The sequence below is a fragment of the Melanostigma gelatinosum genome, assembly GCF_949748355.1.
Source record: "Melanostigma gelatinosum genome assembly, chromosome: 5".
Lineage (NCBI taxonomy): Eukaryota > Metazoa > Chordata > Actinopteri > Perciformes > Zoarcidae > Melanostigma > Melanostigma gelatinosum.
The window spans coordinates 20,595,265-20,621,322 of record NC_136638.1 but is presented as its reverse complement, the minus strand read 5'-3'; the positions used below and the strand labels follow the sequence as shown (position 1 = coordinate 20,621,322).

Genomic DNA, 26,058 nt, shown 5'->3' with positions numbered 1-26,058 from the left:
ATATATGATGAAAATCAATAATGACTAAAAGAAACCCCCCATTGAAACAGTTGTTTTAATCTGAAGCAATAAATCTAACAGACTCATACAAACAATGGCATGTCTAATCAATCATATTTTCCCTCATGTGTTGAGGCAATCCTCTCCCATCAACCCCACTTTTCATCAAGGCCTGCAAGCCCCACAGAGACATACAAAAAAAATATAGTGTGTACGTGGTATGAAACCAGGGAAGATGGGGCCTCTGATCTCATTGTGCTTTTAGAATACTTTCTAAGGGTTAACAAAAAACCAGTTGACTGTCAGATGAGATCATTTTAAATGGTCACTTTTGTGAAGTATGTACAAAGACAGAACAAATGAGAAACTTAAATGCATATTCTTGTACAACTGAAGTGTTTTAGCAGCTTGAATACACCCTATAAGAAAAGAAGTGCTCCTTTTTCTTTATTTTATTTTTAGCACAAACACAGCTTTGAACGCTTTGTATGTTCACGATCACAGCTTTATCAGGCCTTAAAAATGGTAAAAACTTTGCTGCAGGTTCACACATTTGACACAGATATTCCCCAAATTGTTAATTCCCTACTATGAATGTTAGTCTAACAGTCCCACACTGGACACCGACTGCAGAAACAAGCATCGGTTTAATCTTTTGATCCTTTTTCTGTCCCAACTTGTGGTACATTTAGAGCATTGTTAAGTGTGTCAGCAACAAAATGATGAAAAGTGACTTGATAACAAAGAGCATGTTGATTAAACTATGGACAAAGAAGAATCTAAGTTTGAAAATAAATATTTTTCCTCTCCATTATTTAAAAAAAAGAAGAAAAAAAAGAGCAAACGGGACAACATCTGTGTGTCTTCTTTGTGAGTTCACGGTAGCCCGACTCTCTCAGAGGTACTGAGAAATATGGACAATATTTTCTTTTCAATGGGCATGCAGTCCACAGGATCACAAGACCCCTGACAGAAATCCTGTGGAGCCGTATCCATTCACTTGTCGGTCTCTGGGTTGAAGATGATAATGGTTAACATCCATTGGAGCAAACATTTTTAGAGACCGATCGTAGAGACCATTCAGACCTCAGCCTGAATGGACCATCTGCATCTCTTTTTCTCAGTCACTTTTTCTTTCTCTAAGCCACGTAGTTGTACTGGTTGGGGTTCTCCTTGTCACGCTCCATATAGTCCCTGTCAATGAGAGACTCTATCCTCTTCTTCAAGTCAGCAGGCTGCAAGGGAGGAGGACAGAGAGGTCAACACACGAGGCACATGCCAACATTTCTGGTTATTTTTATACTTCGAGGTGTGAGGTAATCGCAGTGAACAGCAGATTCATGGCATGTGACATGCACAGGGTAACTCACCAAGTCTTAACTTACTAAATGTAACTTACTAAGTCTTTCTTACACAAGCCAGTTTAGATCTTATCCCGGTAGCTTTGTCAAAAGTCAACTTATTCACACAGAGTACTGTCAGCTAATGGCGGCGGTAACTTGTTGGCAGGAAGGTGCTTCTGTGAAATATTAATCAAACAGTCTGTACTTATCGAGATTTCATGCAATATTACAGAATGCAGATATTGACGTAGTTGTCGCTCGATAAATAACAAGAAATAGCATTATAGAAATTCCAAATATATGTCTAAGCAAATTTAGAAACAGTGTCACAGTTTGTAGAGCACATAAACTGAAAAATATTTAACTTTAAAATGTTCCGCTAAGTGCATATTGTGGTCAAAATTCTTAAGGATTTTTTAAACTCTCAAATATAAGTATTGACTCTCAAAAACCCAGTATCAAATTAACAAAGTAACCCTTGCTCATATACTAATATAAATCAATGAAATAAAGCGATTCAGTGTTGTTTTAATAACCTTGACGGGGAATTTGAGCTGGTTGTACACTTCAGACATCAAGAGATTATGGCTCAGAGTCTTCCTCATCTTCATGATCCGCACGATGGCGGCGTCGATCTGATACTGACGATCCTGAAACACCCTTTCCGTGGTACTGGCTTGCTCCTCCACCTGTGAGGAAAACAACTAGTTAAAATAAATCACCAAAACCTTTAAGTGAGGAAACTACTGCAAGATATTATCATACCGTCTCTTTCATCTGGATCTGGTTTATTTTGATCCTGAAGAGCTTGTGTTTGAAGTCATCATTGCAAGAAAACTTGTCCCCGTCCTCCACGTCTTTGCTTTTGGGGATTTTGGTGAGGACGCGTGCTTTTCCACAAGCTAGTGACTGCAGAGTCCTGCGCAGTTCACTGTCTTCTGTAAACCAAACAGACACAAACAGTGTTTTTAGATCAGTGGTGCTGCTTAATGAGTGCTTGACAACCAAACTTTGATGTGATCACACAAACCTATTCCTGTCGCCAGTTTGATCTCCTCCAGGGTGAACTCCTCTCCTTCGTTGAACATCAGCAGCACGAGTGTTTGGAAGAGCGACACCTGCAGCTCCTTCTTGCCCTTTTGTAACAAAAATCAAAGAACACAATTAACATGATGCTGTATTCAGTGGAAACACACCAGAGCATTCTCTTATTCGTCATCTACCTCCTTAAATTCAGCTTTTAAGACACAATGGCCGAGTGTCGATTGCCACTGCAGCTTCCTGCCGCTGTGTTTGCCCAGGTAGAAGGTCTTGAAGATCTCCTGCAGTCGCACCATCTGAACGAGGATAACGGAGGCGTTACAAAGCAACACTCGGCACATTTATTGCATGGCAGGTTGTAAAAACAGCACAGTTTTCTCTGTTTGCACAGCACTAACCTCAGAAGGCAGGTGCACTTCCATCGGGACATAGGTCGGCCAGTAGCCCATCGTCAGGATGTTCACCGTCAGCTCAATGTTGCCGGGAATGTTTTGGCACTGCATATACTACAGAAACACAAATGACACACATGTGATATCCACCTGCCATACTTAATGATTCTGCTTTTTAGTCAGCAGCCTTCTGTTTCTGGATCCCTACTGTGTGAACACAGAGGGCACACTGAAACGAACGAGGGAGCTGCATTGTTCACGTAGCGCGCCTGTCTGTGTGAAAACTAAACTGCCGTACGCATCATCTCATTGCATCAAATACAACGTTCACAAGTGACTGACCTGTTTGAACTGCACCATGATGTCTTTAGAAAGCTCCATGTCCTTGAACATCCCCTCCAGTTTGCTGGTGAACGCTGCTCCACATTCTGAGGAAACACCAAAAGGTCACAAGTCAATGTGTATTCAGGGTTAGGGGTGTCCCAATATAATGCTGTTGGCAATAAGAAATGAAATATTGATATCATGTTAATAACACACACACACACACATACACCCAATAATATTGTTGCTGTGAATTATTTTGACCAGGGTAATACAAATCAGATATCGTGACAGCCCAAATTCAGGGTGAGGATTCCCTTTCTGTGAGGTACTTCAGGGATTTTGTAAAGAAGTGACTCTGAGGATTAAACTCACCATGTTTCAGCTTTGACAACATCGATTTTTCAGCATCCACAGAGGCGCTTTTTCCAACCAGCAACCTCTTGGCCAGATCCTTTTTGTAAAAGGCCTCAAAAACATCTTTTCCTAAAATGACAACACATTATTATATTAAGAACAGAGAGGGGGGGAGGGGCTCCTAAACTGAAAGCAGTGAGATCGTAAATATTATTACCATAGATGAATCTAAAGATGATCATGATCTTATCCAGCATCTTCTCCAGCTCTTCATCTGTTGCTTCTTTGTTTCCCGCCCTTAGCTTTGAATCCACGTGTTTTGCTGTAAATAAAAAGCACATTTATGTCACATTAAGATTAGATGCTGTTGTATATTTTTTGCTGACGGAGTAGCAGTTATGAATGGGGGGGGGGATGCTCACTGACCTATGAGCTCTGCAGGTTTATTTGGCCGCTTGTTGATGAATGTTTCGAAAGCCTCCTTCATGGCGTTGACAAACTTCTCGTTCTTCATGAAGCAGATGTCGATGACGTGATCCACCTTGTCCTTGAAGTCGAGCAACTCTTGCACCATCGTTTTGTCTTTTTCTGGATTGATTACGATTGTGCTTCCAAAAGCCTAGTTGGTCAAACGACAGTTAGCAACAGAATATGCGAAACAAAAGCCCGAGAGCGTCATCTTCAGACCTGTATCGCTGTTACTGAGGTCATACCTTTATGTACTCTATCCAGTGCTGCAGGAGAACCTGAACGCCTCCTCGCACTCGACTGAAGAGCTGATGGAGAAGAGACAGATCCTGAATTCTGTTCTCATCCAGCAGGTGAGTCAGCCCTGGAAGGTCCGAACGACAGAGAGTCAAGAGGTCAGAGTTCAAGCTGCTTTTATCTCACGACTTGAGTGTGTCGTCTGGCAGGCGGCATAGATAAGATACCGATGCGTTCCAGACATGTAAAGTGACTCATGTGTATATTTACAAGAAGTATTTACTGCCGTGTACCTTTTTGCAGAGTAGCTGTGAGATGTTCACCCAGCAGCTGCTTCTCCACAGTAGCAATGAGCGGTTTTCTGAGCGGGGGATTAAGAAAAAATAAAAATAAAGCTCAGGTTACAGCGTTAAACAGCAAACTAATAACTACAGTCTACCACTCACTGTGTGCTCTGGTCTAGATATGTGATGACTCGGTCTGCCTCCTCCTCCAAGCGCTTGCTGACATGATGGAGATATTCTGGTACCTAGAAGAAGAAAAAGAGGGGAAAGCATATTGTGATCTGTTAATATCTACTACTTTAAATATGCTGTCGAGCTTCCAACAACTAAAACAACATTTCATATGCGCCTTAAGAGCTTTTTCTCCAATACAGCTGCATTCTTAATGACCCGGCTTTAACAGTATTTCACATAGAGCAGCAAATTAAAATAGACAATTAAAAATCAAATGAGGAACTTATAGATAACGAAAGACATTATCAGGACCAGCATAAAATAGATAAAACTAATTTTATAAAAAAAAGGTAATAAAAATAAAGAGATAATTGAAGTAAAATCAAGTAAATAAAACACATTAATTCAGGGTTAGCTACACTAAAATCCTCAAGGTAACAGTAAGATACAGTGTACACTCAGTTGCCTGTTTGTCATAATGCAGTGTAATAAAACAGACGGCGATTCGACTGTATGATCATTTCAGAGGTAGTTTGTGATGCGGTTAAACTGTATTTCATCATACAGAGAGATGTCCCTCAGATGTATGGAGCCTATCCGCATCGATAGAAATGGGGATAAATGGACTCGACGGCGTTCTAAAACAGCTACAACAAAAACTGAACATTATGATGTTCATGAAGGTCGGACTTGTTGCAGGACCGTTATCCATGTGTTTCTAATAAACTGAGTGTAAAAACCTGGACAGGAATCAGAGCAGCCTTTACAACCACAACCACCTGGGAGACGAGTATCGCTCCACGTTAGAACGCAAGAACACGAGTAACAAGGAGAAGTACTACATGTAAGTATTATATAAACTGTCCATCTATGATTAAGTAAATGTTTTTATCACAGTTGGACTCGACAAGAGTTTTGTTGTTTGATTGATCAGGTAATGAATTCATGTGTTGTATTTTTTAGTATCAAGATTTAAGAAGCTATCCATTTGATCAGCTAAATCTGAACTGTGTATAGTACAGTCTAAGTATGTAGAGTTGAACCTCTAAGTTTTAATTTAGCCGTCTCAAAAATCCCTGAACCCACAGTATCTCAGAAATAAACATTTCACTTTCACATTCGCAAACTAAATGTTTTGACAACCTGAAGGAAAACATCAAGCCCTGCGCTGAGACGGTAAAGAGTGAAAATGTGTCTCAATCCAGTGCGTCAGTAAGTAAACAAACTGCTTTAAAAGCAAACGCTTTTCCAGCAGAGATAAAAGAAAACCTTCAGTCCAAACGCAGCATTTATTGAGCCTGTGCTGCATTCTGACAGACGCGCTGGCGTTTCTGTTCTTTTGTGATGGACTTCATGTTGTGTTTGAATCGCTTTTGTTTGTTTTCAACATGAACACAAAACAGTGAGTCCTTTCTGTTTTATTCTGAAGGAACTAAAATAAAATAAAACTAATGTTGCAAGTTTTTTTAATGCTTACATATTCAAACGGGCCCTGAACAGAACATGTACCGTGTAATCAGATTGCCCATCTTTGACCAGGTATTCACTGGAATAACAAACTAGCCCAGAGTTTAAGGGTCCCATAAATCACCTCTCTCTCCTGCATCAGCCTCTGTCCCTCTGCAGCATACAGCCGATTGGTTTCCTCCAAAAAGCGTTGCTCAAAGGAGTCCTGATAAATCTGTCAGGGACGGAGAGAACGCAGGTTTCATTAAAGCCATTTGTCAAAAAGAAGCTGACAACTCATCAAACCCCTGTGCGGGTGATGATCACGAACAACACAGCCACACTTTTTTCGTAGTACAGGACAAAGATGCAGGCGTTCAGATACAGACTCACGCCAGATGACGCTCATGTGTGGACCGTTATTAAAACAATCATTTAAACGGTACATGCTCGGTTACCTGCAGGTCGGAGAGCATGCTCAGCAGGCTCCTCAGCAGGCTGCGGTCTATCGCCTCCCCGTTTCGCTCCCTCTCGATGAGCAGCAGAATCCCGTCGATGGTTTTACTCTGGACCTTCGGGTCACTGATGATGTAGAACCTGAACAGCTCCAGGCCCATGTCCCTGCAGACCAGAGCACGCTTGTTTAAAACACCCACTTTAAAAAAACTAAAACAGAAATCAGTCTCACACTAGCCGACATCAGGGATCACTCACCAGATCGATGGCAGCATTGAATTTTGTAAAACATAGGTGCGGTCCAAAAACAAAAATATACTCCTAATCATGATCTGTGAAAAACAAACAATCACAGTTAGAAAGCAGCACTACTGACGATTTCACAAAATAAGTCTGATCTTGACTTCACAATACATTTCAGGATATCTCTCTCTCAAGTAACCCAACAAGTACAATACTAAAACAGTGGAACAACCATTTAACAAACAAACCGCATGGAAAGAGAGGCTGCGTCAACACTTTCAAGGGATACAACAATGACTTATTGAAGTTATAAAACGTACCATTTGTCTGCAGTGATCCTGCCAGCACTTGTCAATTTTCTTTAGGAAAAGCACACTGTCCAGGGCATCCGTATGAACAGTGTTAAGGAAAAAGAGCTTTACTGCAACACGACTGCATGATAAACACTGAGATATACAAAAGCAAGTAAAGATCCACGGGATAGAAATTGAAGATGAGTAGAAACTGTGAAGGATATTCTCTGAATTGATCAATTTGTGCCTTGATGTGGTCTTCACACACGCCCCTCAGCTGCTTGTAAAGCTTGGCAGATATCTTATGGGAGCACAGGTTCTCAACAGCCTGAGGGGACAAAAGAAAGAGTCAAGAAAGGACATTTTCTCTGCGGACGAGCTTCCTCTGGGAGGCCAACGGGTCTGTGGTGATACCTGATAGAGCTCCTCTAGATTGTACTTGATTGAAGTGCTGTTCTGTATCGCCTCCACCGCCTCCTTCAGCTTCTGCCAGGTCTCCTGCGTGTAGTTCTCGGGCAATTTGGGCTTTTCTGTGTGCGGAATAAAAACACAAACGGCTGTGATGAGACTGTGAACTTAAGCAGGCCCTGGACGACAGGCAGTTGACCTCATTGGACCACAATGCTGCGGCGGAACCAGTGATAACATAAAACATGTGTTTATGACTTATTCAAATATAGCGGGATGATGGTGAAGTCTATTATCTTGTTGTTAGACATGATATTGTCTAAATTTAAAATTTGATAATATTCAATAAGTCTCAGCCTCTTTATAGTCGTATTCGAAACTCCTAAAAGGATTTTAAGAACTTTACTTTGGACCGTTTTAGTTGTGTTAATGAGCAATGAGTGCCCCTACTTAATTAATTGATAACATCCCCAACATATTTACTGTCTACATTTCTTCTGACTGAACTGTGATGGTGGAAGCATTCACTGCTCTCTGACTCAGCTACGTTTATCATATTTTAGTATTTAAAATGGAAAAGCAGCCTTCAGGACTAAAGAACAGACGATAGAGACCTGGTCTCATGTCCCAGTCTGACCATGCCTATAACCACAGTGCATGGGGACTTTGTTTACTGCCGTCAGTGAATGTTTTGAAGCTTCCACCAGAGTGTATATCTGCTACCTTTGAAGTTCTTGATGACTAGTTTCTTGGCGGCACCGGGTTTACTGTTGGAGAAGATGCCGGAGCCTGCGGGCTTCGTCAGTCCGTTCGCATGGTGTCCCAGGAACAGGGCTTTGCTTTTGTTATTAGAGCACGAAGCAGCAGCAGCGGCAGCAGCAGCTGCCTCCTCAGCCATTTTCACATCCAGTCCAATGAAATCCACCGAATCGTCAAACCTCAACTTCTTCTGGATGTGCAGCGGCGTGGGAGAAGAGGAGGAGGAGGAGGAAGAAGAAGAGGAGGAATTCAGGGTCTTGAGAGGCGAAGAAGAGATGGTGTCGGTAGTGTCGTCCCTCTCTGAACCGTTTATTTTCCTCTTCTTCGGAGATGTGATGTTACCGCTGTCGGGTTTGACATCAGTAGCCGCTGCTCTAGCCTCCTGGGTTGGCGGTGGTGGGGGATTAGGGGAAGATAAACCTGTTGGAAACATGAAAAAACGGGGAATACTAATTCTCAACAGTCAAGTCTTCTGATGCGAAACTTCCAGGCTTGCTGGGAGATGAGCTCAGTGTCCGCGAGCTTTTAACGTTATCTATCTTAACGCGGATATAGTCTTTCCCCCTCCAGTATTTTATCCAGTATAAAACAGATAAGAAAGTGTAAACTACACAGATCCACTTGAACCGAGCCTGGTCTCTTTCTTGTTATTGCTGTAGGGAGAAGAAAGATGGTTGGCTATTGCTTCCTCTTTTTGCCTCTCGTGTCCAAACCGCGTTGTGCTGTCGTTCAGTGAGAGCGGTTAACTGAAGCGGTCGTTAACGATGATTATTCACAGAATAAATGTAGCAACAGCAAAAAAATAGGCTCACATGATACTAAAAACAGCCGTTGGTAAACACGGGGGGAAAAAATCGCTCATAAAAGATAGTCGGTGACCCCACCGGAAGTACTTTGTACAAAAAGTACTTTTTGCCCAAGCGTGTTTTTTTATACAAACTACGGTGTTATAACTGCTCTGGCCACCAGATGGCGCCATGCCAACGCCATGGGCTGATGTCATTTTTTTACGGTCATCAATTCACCAAACATGAATGAATAAAGGAAGTTGCTCAGTTAAGATATGAATGGATATTTTCTCTGTTATGAATATTTTCTAGTTTACACAGTATAAGATAAAGTGTGTTTGTCTGTCTATCGCTTTACATTTATTGACATTACCTGTGTATATTTTACATTACTTTACATTATTTGCATTTATTATTGCACTATACTGTATGTTTGTATATTGTCTTGTATCTTATTCTGTATCTGTTTTTGTAATAAAAGTATTTTACAACAATAACTTGCATTTTTTTCAAATCTCCACAGTGTCCATATTTTAATTTATTTCACTATCTAGATCCATTTCTTCCTCTGCATTACAGTTTTGTTGCAAATAAATACATATTGAATGGATAAACATGAAGTGGGTGGTTACATCCAGTATATATGAATACATCCAACAGTGTGCAGAATATATATTTGACAGTAATATGTAGGCTAGTGTATCTTAAACTGTGAATACAAAATGTATAAATGTATTAAGTGGATGTTTTATTATCACATGGTTATTGCACATTATGTAAAATAAATAGTTTCACAGAACAAAAAGATAAAACAGCAGCAAACCACGACTTTAGTCACACGAGGGACCAGGTGACCAGAACTGCCGTGTAACGCACGCAACTGTCGTAAAATGACGCGACCCTCATACCGCTGGCCCTGCACTGCTAAACAAGCGTGGATCTGCAGTAGCTTTACTTGATAAATTACTTGTATTCCGTGATTTACTTGAGTTTACCGTACTCGCACCTGGCGCAGTAAATCCGGACTAGCTTTGTGACATTTGAGGAGCGCGGTAACGGCAACAGCGACCAACGAGGATGTTTAAAAAGTACGTTGTTGATTATTATCCATGTTGTAGCGTTAGCTAACCACAGCTAGGTGGCTAACGCTAACTGGTTAGCAATCGCGTCTTCAAGTTAGTTGTACACAAGTTCAATTAATGAGACATGATATGTGATATTATGTGAGATCCTTTGTTATTACATTAGACAAGGCCTGAACATATAGATATATTTATTAACCCGTGCCAGTGCTGTGTGGTTTACAACGTAGCCTTGTTTTTTAACAATACAGTTCCTTAAATCCTAAATCCAAATCATTCAGGCACATCTCAGATTATCTAAATGTATTAATCATTTTGGATATTAGAATAATTTGTTTTAGCTCATAATAATAACACAGAGGCACATTTCCTGTTCAGAAATGTCCTCAAAACTATCTCAATTTACAGTGTTGAAATGAAAGTGATTATTATATTTACCCTAAAATGTATGCATTTGTCTGGATGAGATTCAAAAGACTATTTATATATTCATACATGTGAATATGTAAGATGATATAATATGCATAATTGTGTATGTATGTATTCGTTAGAGTTTTAGTGCATGCTGTTCTTCTCTAAGACTGTAAATTAAGCTTCCTCCCAAAATATCTGCATACTGTGGGTATTGGTTAATATTGGCTTGAAAAAGCAATATCTGAGCAAAACCATCATTGTTTACTGCCAATATTTGCCTCGATGTAGAGTCAGTGTCCTCCATTGTGTGTGTGTTTTGATGCATGTTTGCCTACATCAATAAGGGCCCAGGACAAATGAAAAATATTTTGAAAAAAAAGGCTCAAACTTTGTGGTTAAAGAAAGAGTTTTACACCATGAAGGACATGCCACTAAAGCTTGTTCAGTTTCCTGTTTCAGATTTGACGACAAGGAAAATGTCTCGAACTGTATCCAGCTGAAAACATCGGTGATCAAAGGCATCAAAAATCAGCTCTTGGAACTATTTCCTGACATAGAGTCCTCGCTTAATCACATAATGCCAAAAAAGGATCCTGTCAAAATAGTGAGATGGTATGACCTCATCGTTTCATTGATATTGTCAAGTTGCTCACATGAAATCTGTTTTCAGTGCGGCGGCGCTTACAGTTTTTGTATCGCTGTTCTTCCCACAGCCACGAACACATTGAAATCCTGACAGTGAACGGAGAGCTGCTTTTCTTCAGACAGAGAGAAGGACCATTCTACCCGACACTCAGACTGTTGCATAAATGTAAGATCTTCTAATGCCAACTGCTCGATGCTTGTTTGACTTTCCTCACACTGATACGAAGCTGTCTTTTCCTAGATCCTTTCATTCTTCCACACCAGCAAGTAGACAAAGGAGCCATTAAATTTGTCCTAAGTGGAGCCAACATAATGTGCCCCGGGCTGACGTCACCAGGCGCTAAACTCTACCCAGCTGCAACCGACACTGTAGTTGTATCCTTTTATACATGATGCTGCACATGGACGCTTTTACACTTTGAATTGTGTTAAATATCATCTTCCTTCCACATTTTAAATCACTTACGTACAAGTTTGTCTTTAACGAGTGGATGCAGGCCATAATGGCGGAGGGAAAACAACATGCACTTTGTGTTGGCATCATGAAGATGTCTGCAGACAACATGTAAGATATTTATTTCTACATTTTACACAATGAAAAAAAATGCTTTCTGTTGCTGCTCTTATGATGCCTGATCTTGATCTGGCTTTTGCAAACAGAGAAAAAGTCAACAAGGGAATTGGAATTGAGAACGTTCACTATTTGAATGACGGATTGTGGCACATGAAGACGTATAAATGATGACATCAGCACCTGCAACGCACCCCCCTACCCCGGAAAGTGTGGAGCTCTCGACAGCAACGCATGAGCTACCCATCAACTGTTTACACCTAAGGACTTAGCTGTGTAACCTGCTTTGAATCAATCGCCATATGCACAAATAAAAAGATCTTGCTTCAAATCATTATCTCAGTTGGTATGTTGCATTTGGATCCAATTTAAGCTCAAAGTACAAGATTGTACAACACTGGGTTGCAAAACGAAATGCAGCAAAGGCAGCCGATACTCGTGTATCTCTTGCCAGACGGCAGCAGGATGAACAGTAGCTTGAGTGGGTTGTGTCTTTTTTAATGTCCTTTGGGCCTTTCGCAGGCACCTTTTGTCACTAATGATGCAGTGGGCGGTTTTATTCACCCACTGTAGAGGACGTCTGTCCTGGGAAATTAATATCCCATGCCAGTAAGGTTTCCAGTCAGGATGCTTTCTATTCGTCGTGTAAAAGTTAACTTGGCATGGGAATTTGCTTCAAAGTTTTCTCAAGAAATACAGCCGCAAGATTGATTTCCTCTCTATAAAGTCCCATCGTTTGTAATCTGGCCGATGACGGGTGTGTCGTCTGCAAACTTCACAATGGTTCTCATTGTTGGCGGTAGCAGTCGAGTGTACAGCGTGAACAGGAGGGGGCTGAGCACAGTCCAGGATGTGAACATGTTTACACCACTGAAGGAGTGGCAGAGTGTCACTGGTTTACCACAGTTAGACCTGTTATTCTGCTCCTCCCTCTAGTGACTAGAGCTGGTCACTCTTCTTACTGTTGGATAAAATTCAGCTGCTGTTTTGTGATTGTTGATTCAACTTTAAAAAGGTAATTTTAGAGGTTTGTGGTGCACAATATAAAGGTGTTTATGGCCATTAGTGCTCATAACCTTTGTTATAATCTGACTACATATTTCAATAGTACAAGGGTATCAACGAGAACTGCAATACTTTTATTTGTTTCTTACCCGACAGCAGCAAAGTGAATATACATTATATGTACAACGTAGTGGCCTGCAATAAAATACATTCACAGTTCAAAAATGAGTTCAGTTTAACAAAGCAGTCCTTTACCTGTAAAAATATTCCTCTTTACCAAAAATCATTCAGTATGCTTGACAAGGTGTAAACCATTAACATCTGGAAGCTACCACTCTATTCCACAACAGTCCTTGTTGGATCATTCAACACCAGAGAACTACATTAAATATAAATAGATATTTTGCAAAAGTCTTTTTTTTTTTTTTTTAATTAGTCATCTTGTTAGGCTGACACCCAGACTGTGTGTGACAAAAGACAATACAGTATGTACTTTACCCAGAGGTCAACATTGAGGATTATCATTTTCCATGAAGCTGTTAAATCCAATTCTTCATAAGTGGAGCTAACCAAGCACAACATGGCCAGAAACACTCTTCATTTAGAGCTGGGTTGGGCCACCAGATGTTCACTCCATATTGACTATTAGTGCTTTAAATCAGCTGGGTGAAGTTACTCATAATGTAGTTAAGATGGTAAAACACTGAGCCGTTAAATAAGTAAAGAAACTTGTTATTTTCAGAATACCCATCACCTCATAACTAATGCAGCTTTAAGACCACAAAAAGACAAAGTTTTAAGATACATAATAACTAAAACTTCCAGATAATCTAGTCTCATGTCACACGTTCTAGATATGTCCTCGTCTGACTTCATTAAAAGGGACGGCACACCCGTCCTCGTCTGCCTTCATTAAAAGGGACGGCACACCCGTCGACTCTTTTTACCTTCACCACAAAGGAACAGGGCGGGGCGCTGATTGTGCCAAGTGCAAAAAGGTACAAATATACATAAAAGTGTTATTCCCACCCAGGATCCAGTTTTAAAAAACAGAATTATAAAAAAACACCTCCCCACAGTTCGGTTTGCCATCATAGAAGCAAAACATTTAAAATGCACACGTCCGTGCTGAAGGACCGATTCTCTAGTCATTGTCTGAACCTTCAGGAGGGTTAAACATTAACAAGTCGTGAAAATCGTGGCCGTAAGGACGAAGTCTGTAAACTCCAAACATCATAACCTGCATTTGATTGGGCGACATCCCGTTGAACGTGACCGCCAAGTCAGAGCAGCAGCCTTCCACCACGTTGTTGGGGTTGGCCTTCATGCTGTCCGATATCAGGCTGTACACACTCTTGCTGTTGAACAGGCCCTTTCCCTGCGCGTCTTCCCCGTTCTCCGCGAAGACGCCTGTGTATTTGAGACACACGGCCAGCTGCTTGTCCTCGCTCAGCTTCCACAGGGCACGTCCTCTTTCTGGACACTTGTCTTCATCCTGGAACACGTGCACTAGCCGTTTGAGCGCTTCGTAACTTAGAACGATGCCGCTATCGTACGCCACGTACTCGAGCTCCCCCGACTTCATGGCGTTGCCGAGGTAGAAGGGCTCGCTGGGGTCCTTTGTGAGCACCAGGTATTTGAGGTTCTCGACGATGGCAAACGTTGTCGCTTGAGCCACGAAGAACCAGCGCAGGTCTCCTGCGTTCTCATAAGCGTGCTTCAGAGCTTTGCGTAACCTCGCCCAGTCGTCTTTTTCGTTCAGGTCGACCGCCTCGAGCGCTTTAGAGGACTCGGAGGTGTAAAACACAGCCTTGTCACAGTGTTTGCTCCAGGTGTTTACCGCCGTGGCCCAGTAAGTAAGGATCTTGGGCTGGACCATGATGATACAAGAGATCTGGACTTGATTGCTCAACTCCTGCATGCGACTGTCAGAGAGGCGCGTCAGCTCATCTTTACTCGGGGCCTGGACGTGATGATGAAGATGGTCGACTGTCCCGGACTCCCTGCCGAGCCGGAGACTACACAGCAGCGCCAGCAGCAGGCAGAAGAGGCTCCCCAACACCATCCCCTTCATGAAATGAGCACCTTCAGACAACATTTTGGCAGCAGACACTGGGCGAGAGAGAGAAAATGCGTTAATTTAGCTGTAGCCTCAAAAGGTGCAGTTTATAACCAGTTGTGCTGCCTCTGATTCTTCATCTTAAATTGTTACTTATAACTTGTACAAAATTAGAAGGCTGCACTTGCATTGTTAAATATCTAAATATGAAAAAAGCTTATCACAAAAATTGCCAGTTCATCATCACGGTGAAGAAACTTAAATCTATTAAATATATTAAGTATTCACATACGAGAGGCTGAAACCAAAGCATGTGTGGAATCTTGGCTCTAAAAAATAACTAAAATAATGACTTAAAGCACTTCCTCAAATAGCTGCCTATTCATGTTTTTGTTGATTGAGTAATTGATGAATCGACCAATTGTTTTGTAAATATTGCTTTTCATTTTCAGCCTGACGAAACAATTATTTTGTGTAATTTTGTGCAATTAAATCACGTCACGTTTTTCACCTTTTTCTGACATTTCACAGACAAAAACTTTTAATTGGCAGATTAAATCGATCCAACAATGTCCAATTCTAAAAATAAAACCCATCAGGTTGTAAATTGGGATGATCAAATAAAATATGCAAACTTGTGCTTGGTGTAGAAAGTCATTCATGGCTTCAGCCCATATCAACAGAAGAGCCGATACCAACCGTGTCACTAGGAGGTCTGTAACATGATAATCTAATCCCCATCAGGTGTGTGACCAAATGTGTGGCAACAAATAAGTGTCTGTCTGTGTCTCACTATCAGTGTTGATCTTGAAGAAGGCCTAAGGACGAAATGCCATCTGAAGAACTGCATAAGGAGCCAGAGTGTGCAACACTTTTCCTTCTTGCTGTCATTTCTGCTTCAAGTGATCAACAACTCACTGCAGCCTTTAGTGTGCGTTACTTTTATAGTTTTTTTTTTAATGGAAAAGTGCATTTAGCCACTCAGCCTCTGCTGTCAGACGTTCAAGAATATATATATCCTGCTTGTCTGCATTGTGCATAATGCTTTTAAAACCTGTGTTTTCCATGCGCTGTCTTTGTTTATGCTCGGATGTACTCAAGGAATCATTTTAAACTACATGCCCTGTTTTTATAAATATATTGTGAAGACTGTAAATACCCGTTATTTTCAGGCAGCTCTATCGTAAATCAAAAGGCGTTGTTAACATGGCGTTAAGCTTGTTTGAACGAGTTGAGCAGTTTATAAGCTCTGATCTTTACTAAAATCAACCAACGGTTGCTCGTTTTAATAAACATTACGGATATGCTCATGTTTAAACTGTTGACCTGTTCGTCGACGATAAAATGAGCATTTTGTGGACATCTAGCGTGAACATAAAGTAACGTTACCTTAACTTTATCAGTTGTACCAGCTGTTAGCCTCCTAGCGTCGTAACGTTCACACTAAACAGCTCACTCGGAGGTCTTGTTAGCATCATAAATACAACAGAAGAAGAGCATTTACTGTACCTAGCTCCGTTAATGTTGCCGTGTCCGGTGGTGCTCCTGCCTTCACTCGTCTTTCAGCTCCCACTGTTTGTCGAGAACGCCGATGTCCCGGACAGACAGGTTAATTAACAACTAGCTAGGTCGGCGCATGATAACAAAGCTCAACCCTCACAGCTATTTCCGCATTCAGATGTCTCGTGACTACGCTGAGGTCTCGTTCCAGTAACCCTGTCAGCTTCTTTTGTTTACGTAATATGAGCCGGAACATGTCGTTCACAATAATACGTATAAATAATACATATTATAATAGAATATGAAAGACATAAATAATCTTAATTTAATACATGAAGTAAAATACATACATTGTTTAATATATTATGAAATACTTGTAAAGACAATTCAAAGTCAACTTATTATTAATATTATTATCCCAGTTACACCTTGATTTCATATTACATTTGATTTATGGATTTTATTTTTGCTTATATCTATTCATAAGATTATTTCATGATGTCTTTATCTTCACAACTGTTCAAATGCAGGCTCTGGTTGTGAGATATTTTTTATGATTCTGGTTTGACTACTGCACTCCGCCAATCAAGACTGAACTCAAATGTTGACACGTGTTAAGATGCAGTTCTGTTTTTTTTGTTTGTTTTCAACTGCAGATGTTTCCGACAGATATACGTAATAAAACTGCACATCTGTTGCACTATAACTACATTCTAATGTAACTGGAGATAAAACCACTTTGACAAGATGGCTCTCAACTGTTTTGGTTTGTGACTAAAAACGTGTCTGGTGTCTGCATGCTTCAGATGTTTCAGACTTATTAACTGTTCCACCAGAGAGAGATTTAATTTTTAAACTTCTCAGATTGTTTCATTCCAACAACTGTACGAGGGCCAAAGAGGTAAACGTGTCAAATATTTTACAAAAAAGAGTTTGAGAGCATTTCTAAAGCCTAAAACATGAATACAAATTGGTGTAGCACCATTAATCATCTGCTCAGATTTATAGGTCCTTATATTCAAATACACTGAACTACAGTACTGAACTGTATATATAGTATATAGTTGCATAACAATTTAGTTAACACTGTAATAATGTAATAATATGTTAGTCACAACCACTGTCCTGCAAAACAAGGACTTTTATTTTGCTGATACTTTTGCTGATATCCTAAAATAAATGCACCACTTATTCCCATGACCACGATTTACACATTGACAGAAATCCTGCATGTCATTGTATCAGTGATAGTAAGTTATTGTTTATTTCCTTATCCAGATGAGTCATTTCTCTGTCTGACTTAGAGTCCCTGCTTTGCTGTGCTTGTACCTCTTCTCATTGACTGCTCAACAGCCAAATGTATCAAATATTGTTGTTTTCAACATTGTGGAGACAACCTCATAAATCACCTGATACCACGAACACTCATCTGAGGAGCATTAGTGACCTTTCAGTTTGACAAAAAGCTCTGCGGCCCAAAGCCTCCTCCAGCACCTGAAACCTCTGAACTTGTTTTGATGGTAAATGGTAATAGTAAATGACAAACAATTTTAAGCTTCTATTAAAAAAATGATAAATAAATATACTCACATTGTAATTTCTGCTAAAGGACTTTCAACACAGTTATCTGCATGTTCTCTTTAAAAACGTGTCTTCAGCTAATCCTTTGCACTGCCCTGTACATTGAATATTTGCACTTCTGGCTTTTTTATTTTTACATTTGACATACATTTATAAGTTTTAGCCAAGCTAGTGGCATGGCCCTTAAAAATTAAATATCTCAACAGCTAAGATGCATTGCCATGGATATCTTGCAATAACTTTAATAAATCGTAATGCTTCATCTAGCGCCAGCATCAAGTCAACATTTTTATTTGACTTATGAATTTTGATTTATGAACAAATATCCACAAAACAAATGAACTAATGAACGAATGTCAGCATACTAACACACTAAACTAAACTACCATGTGTTAGCATTTAGCTCATCGCAACTGTGCCTCTAAAACTGAGACTCATTGTCTTGTTTATCTTTTCATCCGTTGTATTTCATTTTTCTATCTTATTTTTCACTCTAGTATTTAACTACAGCCATTTTTACTTTCTTCGGACAAATGCAAAATGGAACTCATAACATAGAAGGTTCACGTTTTCTCACATTTTCTCACAGTTCCCTTCACCAATCCCTTCATCATCTTCCCCCGAACCCAACCTCAATCACTCAGAGTATAGAAAAATATAGAAATGTCCAACATACAAGAGAAATCAAGCAGAAGTATTTCAAACCAATGAATAAAAAGGACTCCATTGTTCCAAATCCAACTTCGCAAAGAATAAAAAACTTTGAATCCTTGTTTTTCACACTAAATGTTTAAACTGTACAACACTGTGCTTTGGAGGCGAAGTGCAACTTATATATTGAAAGAAGTGCAACCAGGAAATATAACAGGCTTTACTCGTAGAAATGAAAACTGTGCAAAAGAGAGAATTCCATGTCCATACAGGGTTATGATGCTCCACGAACAACAAAAAGCATGGCACAAGAACAAAGCATATGATTGTTTGTACCTTCAACTGCATTAACAACAATTACAACATATTTGCAACAATAAGATCTATTTGCTTCCTCAGACCGTCATAATTAAATACTTTAGAATTGTTCGTCATTCAACACAAAGTGAAGTACAAACCTTCACCGACATAGTTCCACCTGCTGTGTATCTTGGACATGAGCAATGACACTTTGGAGCAGCCCATCACACAGAAATGGTGTCAGACATAAACCATCAGAGCTTTGCTGGACAGCCGCTGATTACTGCACCACAGTAAACATTTGTTAGGCCTCTCTGTACAAGCAGAGATAGGCTCCGGCTCAATTGACAGGGTCCCCTAAATTGTGTCTATGACACCTGATCCCTCGAGTCAAAACCATTAAGAAGGAGACTGGGTGTGATGATAATGTATTGATCAGGTTGTGATGGATGGCCACTGAGGATATATAAATGAAGTTCTTTGCCGATCAGAGTTACAGACCAGATCGGGGCATCTTAAGATAGAGGCACCATGATTTCTGTAGCTCTGTTCTACCTCGTAGCTGTAATTTGTTCTGCAAGACGGACACATGCTCTACCTCTGTACCCCGATACCAACCTGGAGCCACAGGCAGGTAAGGCTATTTGGATATCCTTTCTCATTTTTGCATTTCAAGATGTGGTTAAAAATCCCCAAACACATTTGACAAGTTATTCTGCTGTCGGGATATTAATGTCACAATGACAGGATGATGAGAGGACGATGTTTTATTTCTACAGATTTCATTCAGAAATTTGTGCAGGATGGACCCAACACTGCTGAGGGGGAGCAGAGAGAGATGAATAATCTGTATCCTCTACTGATGCAGCACAATGGTGGGATGGAGTCCTGGAATAAAGGTAATAATAACACAAATACGATGCAGATAAATTAGTCACATATGGTCAACAGAATGATTTTGTAACTTTCGATTGTTATGTTTTTTTTAAGGAGATTCAGCACAGCAAGATAAGTTTGCAAACATGGTAAGGCTGATCCTCTCTGTACACTTTTAAGAAAGTAATGAACAACACTTCATACTGTATGGACATGCAAAGAAGACATTTCCAGAGTTTGGGGGCTCTGATAACAAATGCATTTCCTTTAAATTTAAGTCTTTATCGGGTGGATTAGTTACAGGATCTGAGATTTAGTGCACGTACATGTGGGCACAAATGCTAACAAATGTATGCAGGAACCAGACCACTGAGTGCTTTAAAAGCAATGCCTTGAGTCAATTCTAAAATGAACTGGAAGTCAATGCAAACAGGTTTAAACATGTGATCAGTTTGTTCCAGACAAGCGCTGGCTGTGGTGCACCACAACATATCAGGATCGTGTTTTTTTCTTGATTTCAGGTCGAGGACCTCAGAGAAGCCGTCTTGAAACTGGAAGCGGCTGACAAGCTTCGCTCTCAGGGTTTTCTCAGATCAGAGCAGAACTTGCCAAAAGCACACAAAAGGGGTGTGTGACTCTTCATTGTTTTCGATCAAGCACACGCCGCACCTGCTCTTTGTGATATTTTAGCAGTTGTTATTATAATACAATGATCTATTCAGAAGGACGTTTAACTAAGGCATGGCTACACACACACACCCACCCACACACACACACACACACACACATACACACACACACACACACACACACACACACACACGCACACACACACACACACAGTATAACTACTGTATTTACTGTACCTCATTTTAAGTGCTCAGTAAATTACTTTTCCTAATGCTCATGACAGATGCAATACATGTGATTTCAGATATAGTGAAGTTTACTTTTTTAGTGGAAAAAATAGAGTCCTCAAAAAATACTTGAAAATACAACTTTACATATTAGTGGCAAGACTTTATCATTTATTAACATATATAAATATTTAAAATTGTTTCTAACACTGTAAAGTATAGTTGCAAACAGATAAAGGGGCATTTGTTATGTTATTACAACTGTGCTTTTTTAGATTGTTATCTGTTTGTACATGAGACTTAAGAGTACATTAAAATCCTCTTATGTTGAATGAGGATTTACAAAAATCACAAATCACAAACTTCCTTTCAGGGACGTTACAATCTGTACAACATGTAACACTCTCTTTCCTTAGACCCTGTATGGAGAAACAGCTTGACAATATTAGCTAATTATTATAATTAATATTTAGTGTAACAACTTTAAGAAATTTAGGTAAAGTGTAAAAAGTGTTGGAAAAAAAGTGGTTTAGAACTTCATAAATGTGAAATGTTCCTTGAATTTCTGCTTTCTCTGATGCTTGATAGCATGTTTCTGGAAGTACTGTGTCACCAACTAGAGCCCAGCAGCTGCAGGACGTTTGGTGTGATTTCGGCACGGCCTGTTGGGAAACGCCTTCACCTTCCATCACCGTTTTCCCATCAAACAGTATATTCACCGTCTATACCAGATCAAATATATATTTTTGTGGCTGAAAATAAACTTGAATATCAGAAAAGCCATTTATGTGACCTGCTTTTGGTTGTGATATTTTAAGGTAAACACTAAGAGACCTAAAGGAGGGTGTATTATGATATAGTCAGCACACAAAAATCAAGGTTATGACAAATATATTTGATGTTCTTTATTAGTGTGAGAGTGAGAAGATTGAATCATATCAGATACAGAAGTGTATGTAATGCTTTGCAAAGAAATGAACTGTTTGTGAAGGTTTCTGCAGCTGTTGCTCACACTAACACAATCATATATATATATTTATTTTAATGAGGGTGTTTTGATCATAAAAAACCTGGAAAAATATCTATTTACAATATAAACAAAAACATCAATTGCACATTTGGCCTTTTTTAACGTGGCATGAAGGTACCATCTGTCTGTGAGTGAATAAGGATAAACAGTCACTACATACAACCAATAAAACATTGTGCTTCAGCATGTCCCAAAGTCTTACTGCAACAACAGGTGAAGGTTTTTTTCAGGTGGAATTGTGTCTGATTCATTGCCACAGTTTATTCTTGTAGGCTGCAGCGCCCTCTGCAGATCACCATCTTTACATGCACAGTTACACTGAGTGAAAACAGGACATTTAATTACAATCCAGAAGGTTTTATTTCCTCTTGTTGGCCACGCTGAAGTAGGTTTTCTCGATCTCAATGTCGGCTGGACACGTCTGTTTGAACTCCTCTCTCTGGTAGGCGTTTTGAAGGTATCTCCACACGCCTGTGAGCTCGGCGGGAATGTCGAAGTCGCAGTACTTCTTGGCAGCGACCTGAAAAAAAATGAATAGATGAAAATACATAAAGATCAAAGACGTACTCCGATCATCTACTCAAGAAATAATACCAATACAACAATGTAAAATTACTCCATGTTATACAAATACAATATTTCTCTTCAACACAGTGGAGTAAATGTATACAACATTGAAATACTCAAATAAACTGTAAAAATACTCCTGAAAGTAAAAGCATGTAAGTGTTATCAGCTAAATATGGTGTATTCTGATAAATCACATTCGTAAATTCTTAATGCTTTCTTATATACACTTAAAAGAAACAACAACAAAAACTACACTGTACCAGAAATGACCCCAAAATGAAATGTGATGCTCTGTCTCACCCTGATAACTTGCAGTTTGGGCAGCAGGTTGCAGTCCGCTAAGGTGAGGCGGTCGCCGTCCAGAAACTTCCTCTTGGAGATGGTGATGGTTTCTCTGGAGTTGTGGTCGATCTCCTCAGGGAGGGGCGAGATCAGGTAGTTGTCCAGGCGCTTGAACTCCCGCAGCAGGTTTTTCTCGTGGACTAGAGGGTCAGAGACACAGATGTGTTGAGTTGATTTTCTGTAGCTGTGTGTTGAATGAATCACAACAGTGTCAGACTTACAGGCGTTGTTGGGACTGTTCTTGATGAAAGCGGAGAACTTTGCAAAAATGTCAGCACCCACGTCAAAGGACTCTTTGTTCAGCGGGCTGAGATGAGGATACCTGCGGGGGAGAGGAGGAGGGAGAAACCTGTGAGTAAACTTCTTTGATGTGAATAAGTCGTCATCAAGTCACCCGATTAATATTTGTGTAATGATTAAGCGCAACAATACCTGGGAGGGGCCACTGTTTGTTCAAGAAACTCCTCAATTTTGATAAAGTCTGTTTTGAGGGTGCCGTTGTAGAGGAGGAAAGGAGGGTTGGTCCCGGGGGCCAGTTCTTTGAGCTCAGCTGGCTTCCTAGATGAAAGGACGTAAAAAGATGGAGAGGGAGGAGGGGAGGGAGGGGGAGACATCTGACTTAGATGTATAGATCATGCAATCAGACCGTTATCAAGCACGTCAAAACTGAGAGCGCGTTAGTTATCGAGGCTGTCTGGACCACATGTGGCTCTGTGGATTGATGATTTTAATATTGGCTGGTGGTTTAGTGATGAAAACACACATCGCTGGGAGTGGCCAGCTGTTCAAAAGGCCCGTTTGTGTGCGTGTTCTGAATCATTCAAATATCAACATCCTTTCAAAGATTCCTGATCTTATTTGTTCACCGGTAATGACCCTGAGAAATTCACACGATAAAGCCGTAATTAAAGAAGGTGTTTGTTTGGCAGCGACACAGAGCTCTCTGTACACTCGGGCCTCACAGACTCCTCCCTCTCACCTCTGTCAGACTGAGTAACACACCTTTGATAAGTTAGAAATGGTTTGGATTACTCTCAATTTCTCTCTTGTTTGCTTCTTAATAGAGTTCTGTGTGAAAAGCCTTGTGACCAGATGCTCAGGAAGTGGTTTTGCCAGAGGAGGGGAGCTTACTTCCTCATGTCAACAGTGGTCACTGTAAACTTGACTCCTTTCAGCCATAGAACCATGAAGAGCCTCTGACAGAAGGGGCAGTTCCCCACGTTTTCACCATCATGTCCAGCCTGAAAAACACAGAAAGTAATATTTAGTATTATGACCACATGAGCCACAAGTATCCTGTTTCAGCCAATGAAGCATTCACAGTTTCTCTTCTCCTCTTATCTGCTGATAAACAAGTGATTTTAGTCGTGAAAGGTGTGTCTGGGCGGTTTCCTCCATGGAGGGAAAAGCAGGCATTGTGTCGTAGCAGAAAACAACAGACTCTAACATTGGCTCTCCTCCCTCCTGATGACTAAAGGAATAGTCATGTTGGGAAATGATTAGCTTTCTTGCAGGAAGTGAGATGAGAAGATTGATACCATTCTTACTGTTGAATGCTAAATATGTCTTAAGCCAGTAGCTTAGTTTAGCATAAAGACTGGAAACAGTTTGCTTGGCTCTGTCCAAATTTAACTAAATCCATGTCTAAAGCTACATAGCAGGTTAGGTCTTGTTTGTTTAATCCAGACCATTTCTGCGCTGGCAGCAGTCATTTTCTGGAGTCTTGTTTCTGTCTGACGAAGATATGATCTTGCAAACAATCCCAATAAAACCAGAACCTGTAATTTTTACGCTTATTTTTTGGTATGGATTAAACCAACGAGACATACCATTTTAATTAATGATCTTTGATGTATTAGGACCGAGCTAGGTCAGCTGTTTCCCCTTGTTTCCAGTCTTTATACCAAGTTAAGTTAAGCGTCTGCTGGCTGTAGCTTTGTGTTTATTGTACAGACTTGAGATTGGTATTGATCTTCTCATCTAACTTTCAGCAAGGAAGCAAATCAGCATATTTAAAAAAAAGAGTAAAACCTTACCTTTAAGAGACTGAATGTTGAATGTTTTATCTACAAAGAGACATGCTTATCTTCAGTTTATGTACGGTCACTTGACCTTGCTTTATATATCAGAAGATACACCATCTCTGCACAGGTGCCATTAACAAGAACACAATGTGCACATGTATGGAAGAGAATGAAGAGATCCATGGTGTATATTATTATTTGGCTGTTAGGCAACAACATGAGGTGAGAAATAAGGAAAAATTACTTTTTGTTTACTTCTCCGTAAGGAGGACGATATCTGAATATGTGCGTCAGTAAAGTGGGTGTGCCTGGTTCAGGCTGGAGGCCAGTCACCCTGCTCTCAGCTGTGTGTGGGAGCTGTGTGTGCGATGATAAGGTGGACTGAGTTCAGTAGTAAAAAATGTGCTGTGACACTCAGCAGAGATACAAACACTTCAGCATCTGTAGGATAGGTATCTTCAGAAGGCACCCATCAAAAAGTGAGTTGCCCTCTGATTGATCATGAAGCAAAATACTCTAGATCTCTGTCCTTTTACAAAACTGATGATACGTGAGGAGCACTTTGTTTGTTGTCCTCTAAAAGAGAGGATATAAGACAGATCAATTATAAGAGACATTTCCTCTGGAATTTAATTACACACAATACGTTCTTTTGACAGTGAAATCAGGTTGCAGCTAACTTCTCCTTTCAAGTATTTAGTGAAATTGAAAAGAAACGACTGACCTTAATGAACAACTCGATGAGTGGCTCCTTCTCAGAATGTGCCATGTCGTCCCCAAAAAAAGTGAAATTCACTTTTTTTCAACCACGTCCACGTGAAATTCACTTTTTTTCAGTCAAAGCTTCTCCTTAAGTTCTTTGAGCCCCAGAAATGCACCGACAGAGCTGGAGAGAGAGAGAGAGAGAGAGAGAATTATCTGAGAGCTGATAACAGAGCCCTGGAACAAGGGCTGCTGTGGTTTCAAGTGTCTCTGAGGTCGTGGATGACGGGAGAAAGTGCAACACCTCCCGGCTGGTTGTGTTTTGTCTGAGGGCTCCTTGAAGGCTATCGCCCTGAACATACTTCACTAGTCAGGGGGAGAGGGAGGACCCAGAGAAATGGGCGGGGTACTCCCTCTTATATACCCAATGCCAGAATCTATGAGCTTAAAATAGGTTCCTCTGCATTTTGCAACACACAGGAACTGATAACAGCATGTGACTCAAAACACAAATTCAGGCAATTCATTTGGGCCACTCTCATTCCAACAATATTAGACATTAGCAGCACTTTTCACAGGAGTGCTTATTTCAAAGCACTCACTGAGAGAAACAGAAGATACACCTAATCAAATTTGAAGGGAGAAAGTAGCCTTGAGTTTAACATCTGGTTGACTGAATAATGCACAATATGTTTGTTTTGGCTACAGGAATGCAAGAAATACGGGAACAAAACGTTTTAGAGTCGTACAGATTCTTCTTGGTGTGCGTTTGTAATTCTGCTATTAACATATGTGTTCGTGTGACTTGCTTTTGGTTTTCGAAAGAATATTTTATA

At 40.3% G+C, this 26,058-nt stretch overlaps 5 protein-coding genes across 5 annotated transcripts; 2 read left to right on the top strand and 3 right to left on the bottom strand.

Annotated features, from left to right (window-relative positions):
* Positions 1-103: 103 nt before the first annotated feature.
* On the bottom strand, positions 104-9,033 carry cul4b (cullin 4B). The gene is made up of 20 exons (XM_079268836.1): positions 8,190-9,033; positions 7,473-7,588; positions 7,283-7,386; positions 7,086-7,155; positions 6,781-6,854; positions 6,525-6,687; positions 6,212-6,301; positions 4,609-4,691; positions 4,456-4,523; positions 4,171-4,289; positions 3,884-4,076; positions 3,675-3,779; positions 3,476-3,586; positions 3,119-3,204; positions 2,783-2,890; positions 2,567-2,680; positions 2,374-2,479; positions 2,109-2,281; positions 1,880-2,032; positions 104-1,235 (listed from the first exon to the last, which is right to left on the bottom strand). Exons 1-20 carry the CDS (start codon positions 8,656-8,658, stop codon positions 1,140-1,142), a joined length of 2,601 nt encoding a protein of 866 aa, XP_079124962.1. The 5' UTR covers positions 8,659-9,033; the 3' UTR covers positions 104-1,139.
* Positions 9,034-9,916: 883 nt separating this feature from the next.
* Positions 9,917-12,067, top strand: mcts1 (MCTS1 re-initiation and release factor). The gene is made up of 6 exons (XM_079269313.1): positions 9,917-10,101; positions 10,969-11,121; positions 11,223-11,320; positions 11,396-11,529; positions 11,652-11,719; positions 11,815-12,067. Exons 1-6 carry the CDS (start codon positions 10,091-10,093, stop codon positions 11,894-11,896), a joined length of 546 nt encoding a protein of 181 aa, XP_079125439.1. The 5' UTR covers positions 9,917-10,090; the 3' UTR covers positions 11,897-12,067.
* An 817-nt stretch (positions 12,068-12,884) lies between these two features.
* On the bottom strand, positions 12,885-16,384 carry c1galt1c1 (C1GALT1-specific chaperone 1). The gene is made up of 2 exons (XM_079269397.1): positions 16,299-16,384; positions 12,885-14,842 (listed from the first exon to the last, which is right to left on the bottom strand). Exon 2 carries the CDS (start codon positions 14,826-14,828, stop codon positions 13,875-13,877), a length of 954 nt encoding a protein of 317 aa, XP_079125523.1. The 5' UTR covers positions 14,829-14,842; positions 16,299-16,384; the 3' UTR covers positions 12,885-13,874.
* Positions 16,385-19,324: 2,940 nt separating this feature from the next.
* Positions 19,325-21,274, top strand: urp1 (urotensin-related peptide 1). The gene is made up of 5 exons (XM_079268248.1): positions 19,325-19,455; positions 19,601-19,720; positions 19,812-19,846; positions 20,219-20,324; positions 21,143-21,274. The coding sequence occupies exons 1-5, from the start codon at positions 19,353-19,355 to the stop codon at positions 21,172-21,174; spliced, it is 396 nt and encodes a 131-aa protein (XP_079124374.1). The 5' UTR covers positions 19,325-19,352; the 3' UTR covers positions 21,175-21,274.
* Positions 21,275-21,456: 182 nt separating this feature from the next.
* On the bottom strand, positions 21,457-25,552 carry clic2 (chloride intracellular channel 2). The gene is made up of 7 exons (XM_079269114.1): positions 25,357-25,552; positions 25,245-25,325; positions 23,628-23,737; positions 22,929-23,054; positions 22,718-22,818; positions 22,455-22,636; positions 21,457-22,104 (listed from the first exon to the last, which is right to left on the bottom strand). Exons 2-7 carry the CDS (start codon positions 25,287-25,289, stop codon positions 21,943-21,945), a joined length of 726 nt encoding a protein of 241 aa, XP_079125240.1. The 5' UTR covers positions 25,290-25,325; positions 25,357-25,552; the 3' UTR covers positions 21,457-21,942.
* Positions 25,553-26,058: the final 506 nt, after the last annotated feature.

Excerpts from the sequence above, each read along its gene's own strand:
- mcts1 (XM_079269313.1), top strand. Across the intron at positions 11,530-11,651 it reads CTGCAACCGACACTGTAGTT|GCCATAATGGCGGAGGGAAA; the intron begins GTATCCTTTTAT and ends GAGTGGATGCAG. Across the intron at positions 11,720-11,814 it reads AAGATGTCTGCAGACAACAT|AGAAAAAGTCAACAAGGGAA; the intron begins GTAAGATATTTA and ends TTTTGCAAACAG.
- c1galt1c1 (XM_079269397.1), bottom strand. The coding sequence starts at position 14,828 with ATGTTGTCTGAAGGTGCTCATTTCATGAAGGGGATGGTGTTGGGGAGC.
- urp1 (XM_079268248.1), top strand. The coding sequence starts at position 19,353 with ATGATTTCTGTAGCTCTGTTCTACCTCGTAGCTGTAATTTGTTCTGCA. Across the intron at positions 19,847-20,218 it reads AAGATAAGTTTGCAAACATG|GTCGAGGACCTCAGAGAAGC; the intron begins GTAAGGCTGATC and ends TCTTGATTTCAG. Across the intron at positions 20,325-21,142 it reads GCCAAAAGCACACAAAAGGG|CATGTTTCTGGAAGTACTGT; the intron begins GTGTGTGACTCT and ends GATGCTTGATAG.
- cul4b (XM_079268836.1), bottom strand. The coding sequence starts at position 8,658 with ATGTTTCCAACAGGTTTATCTTCCCCTAATCCCCCACCACCGCCAACC. Across the intron at positions 6,855-7,085 it reads AGGATCACTGCAGACAAATG|ATCATGATTAGGAGTATATT; the intron begins GTACGTTTTATA and ends TGTTTTTCACAG. Across the intron at positions 6,302-6,524 it reads GCATGCTCTCCGACCTGCAG|ATTTATCAGGACTCCTTTGA; the intron begins GTAACCGAGCAT and ends CGTCCCTGACAG.
- clic2 (XM_079269114.1), bottom strand. The coding sequence starts at position 25,289 with ATGGCACATTCTGAGAAGGAGCCACTCATCGAGTTGTTCATTAAG. Across the intron at positions 23,738-25,244 it reads TCATCGAGTTGTTCATTAAG|GCTGGACATGATGGTGAAAA; the intron begins GTCAGTCGTTTC and ends TGTGTTTTTCAG. Across the intron at positions 22,819-22,928 it reads CAAACAGTGGCCCCTCCCAG|GTATCCTCATCTCAGCCCGC; the intron begins GTATTGTTGCGC and ends TCTCCCCCGCAG.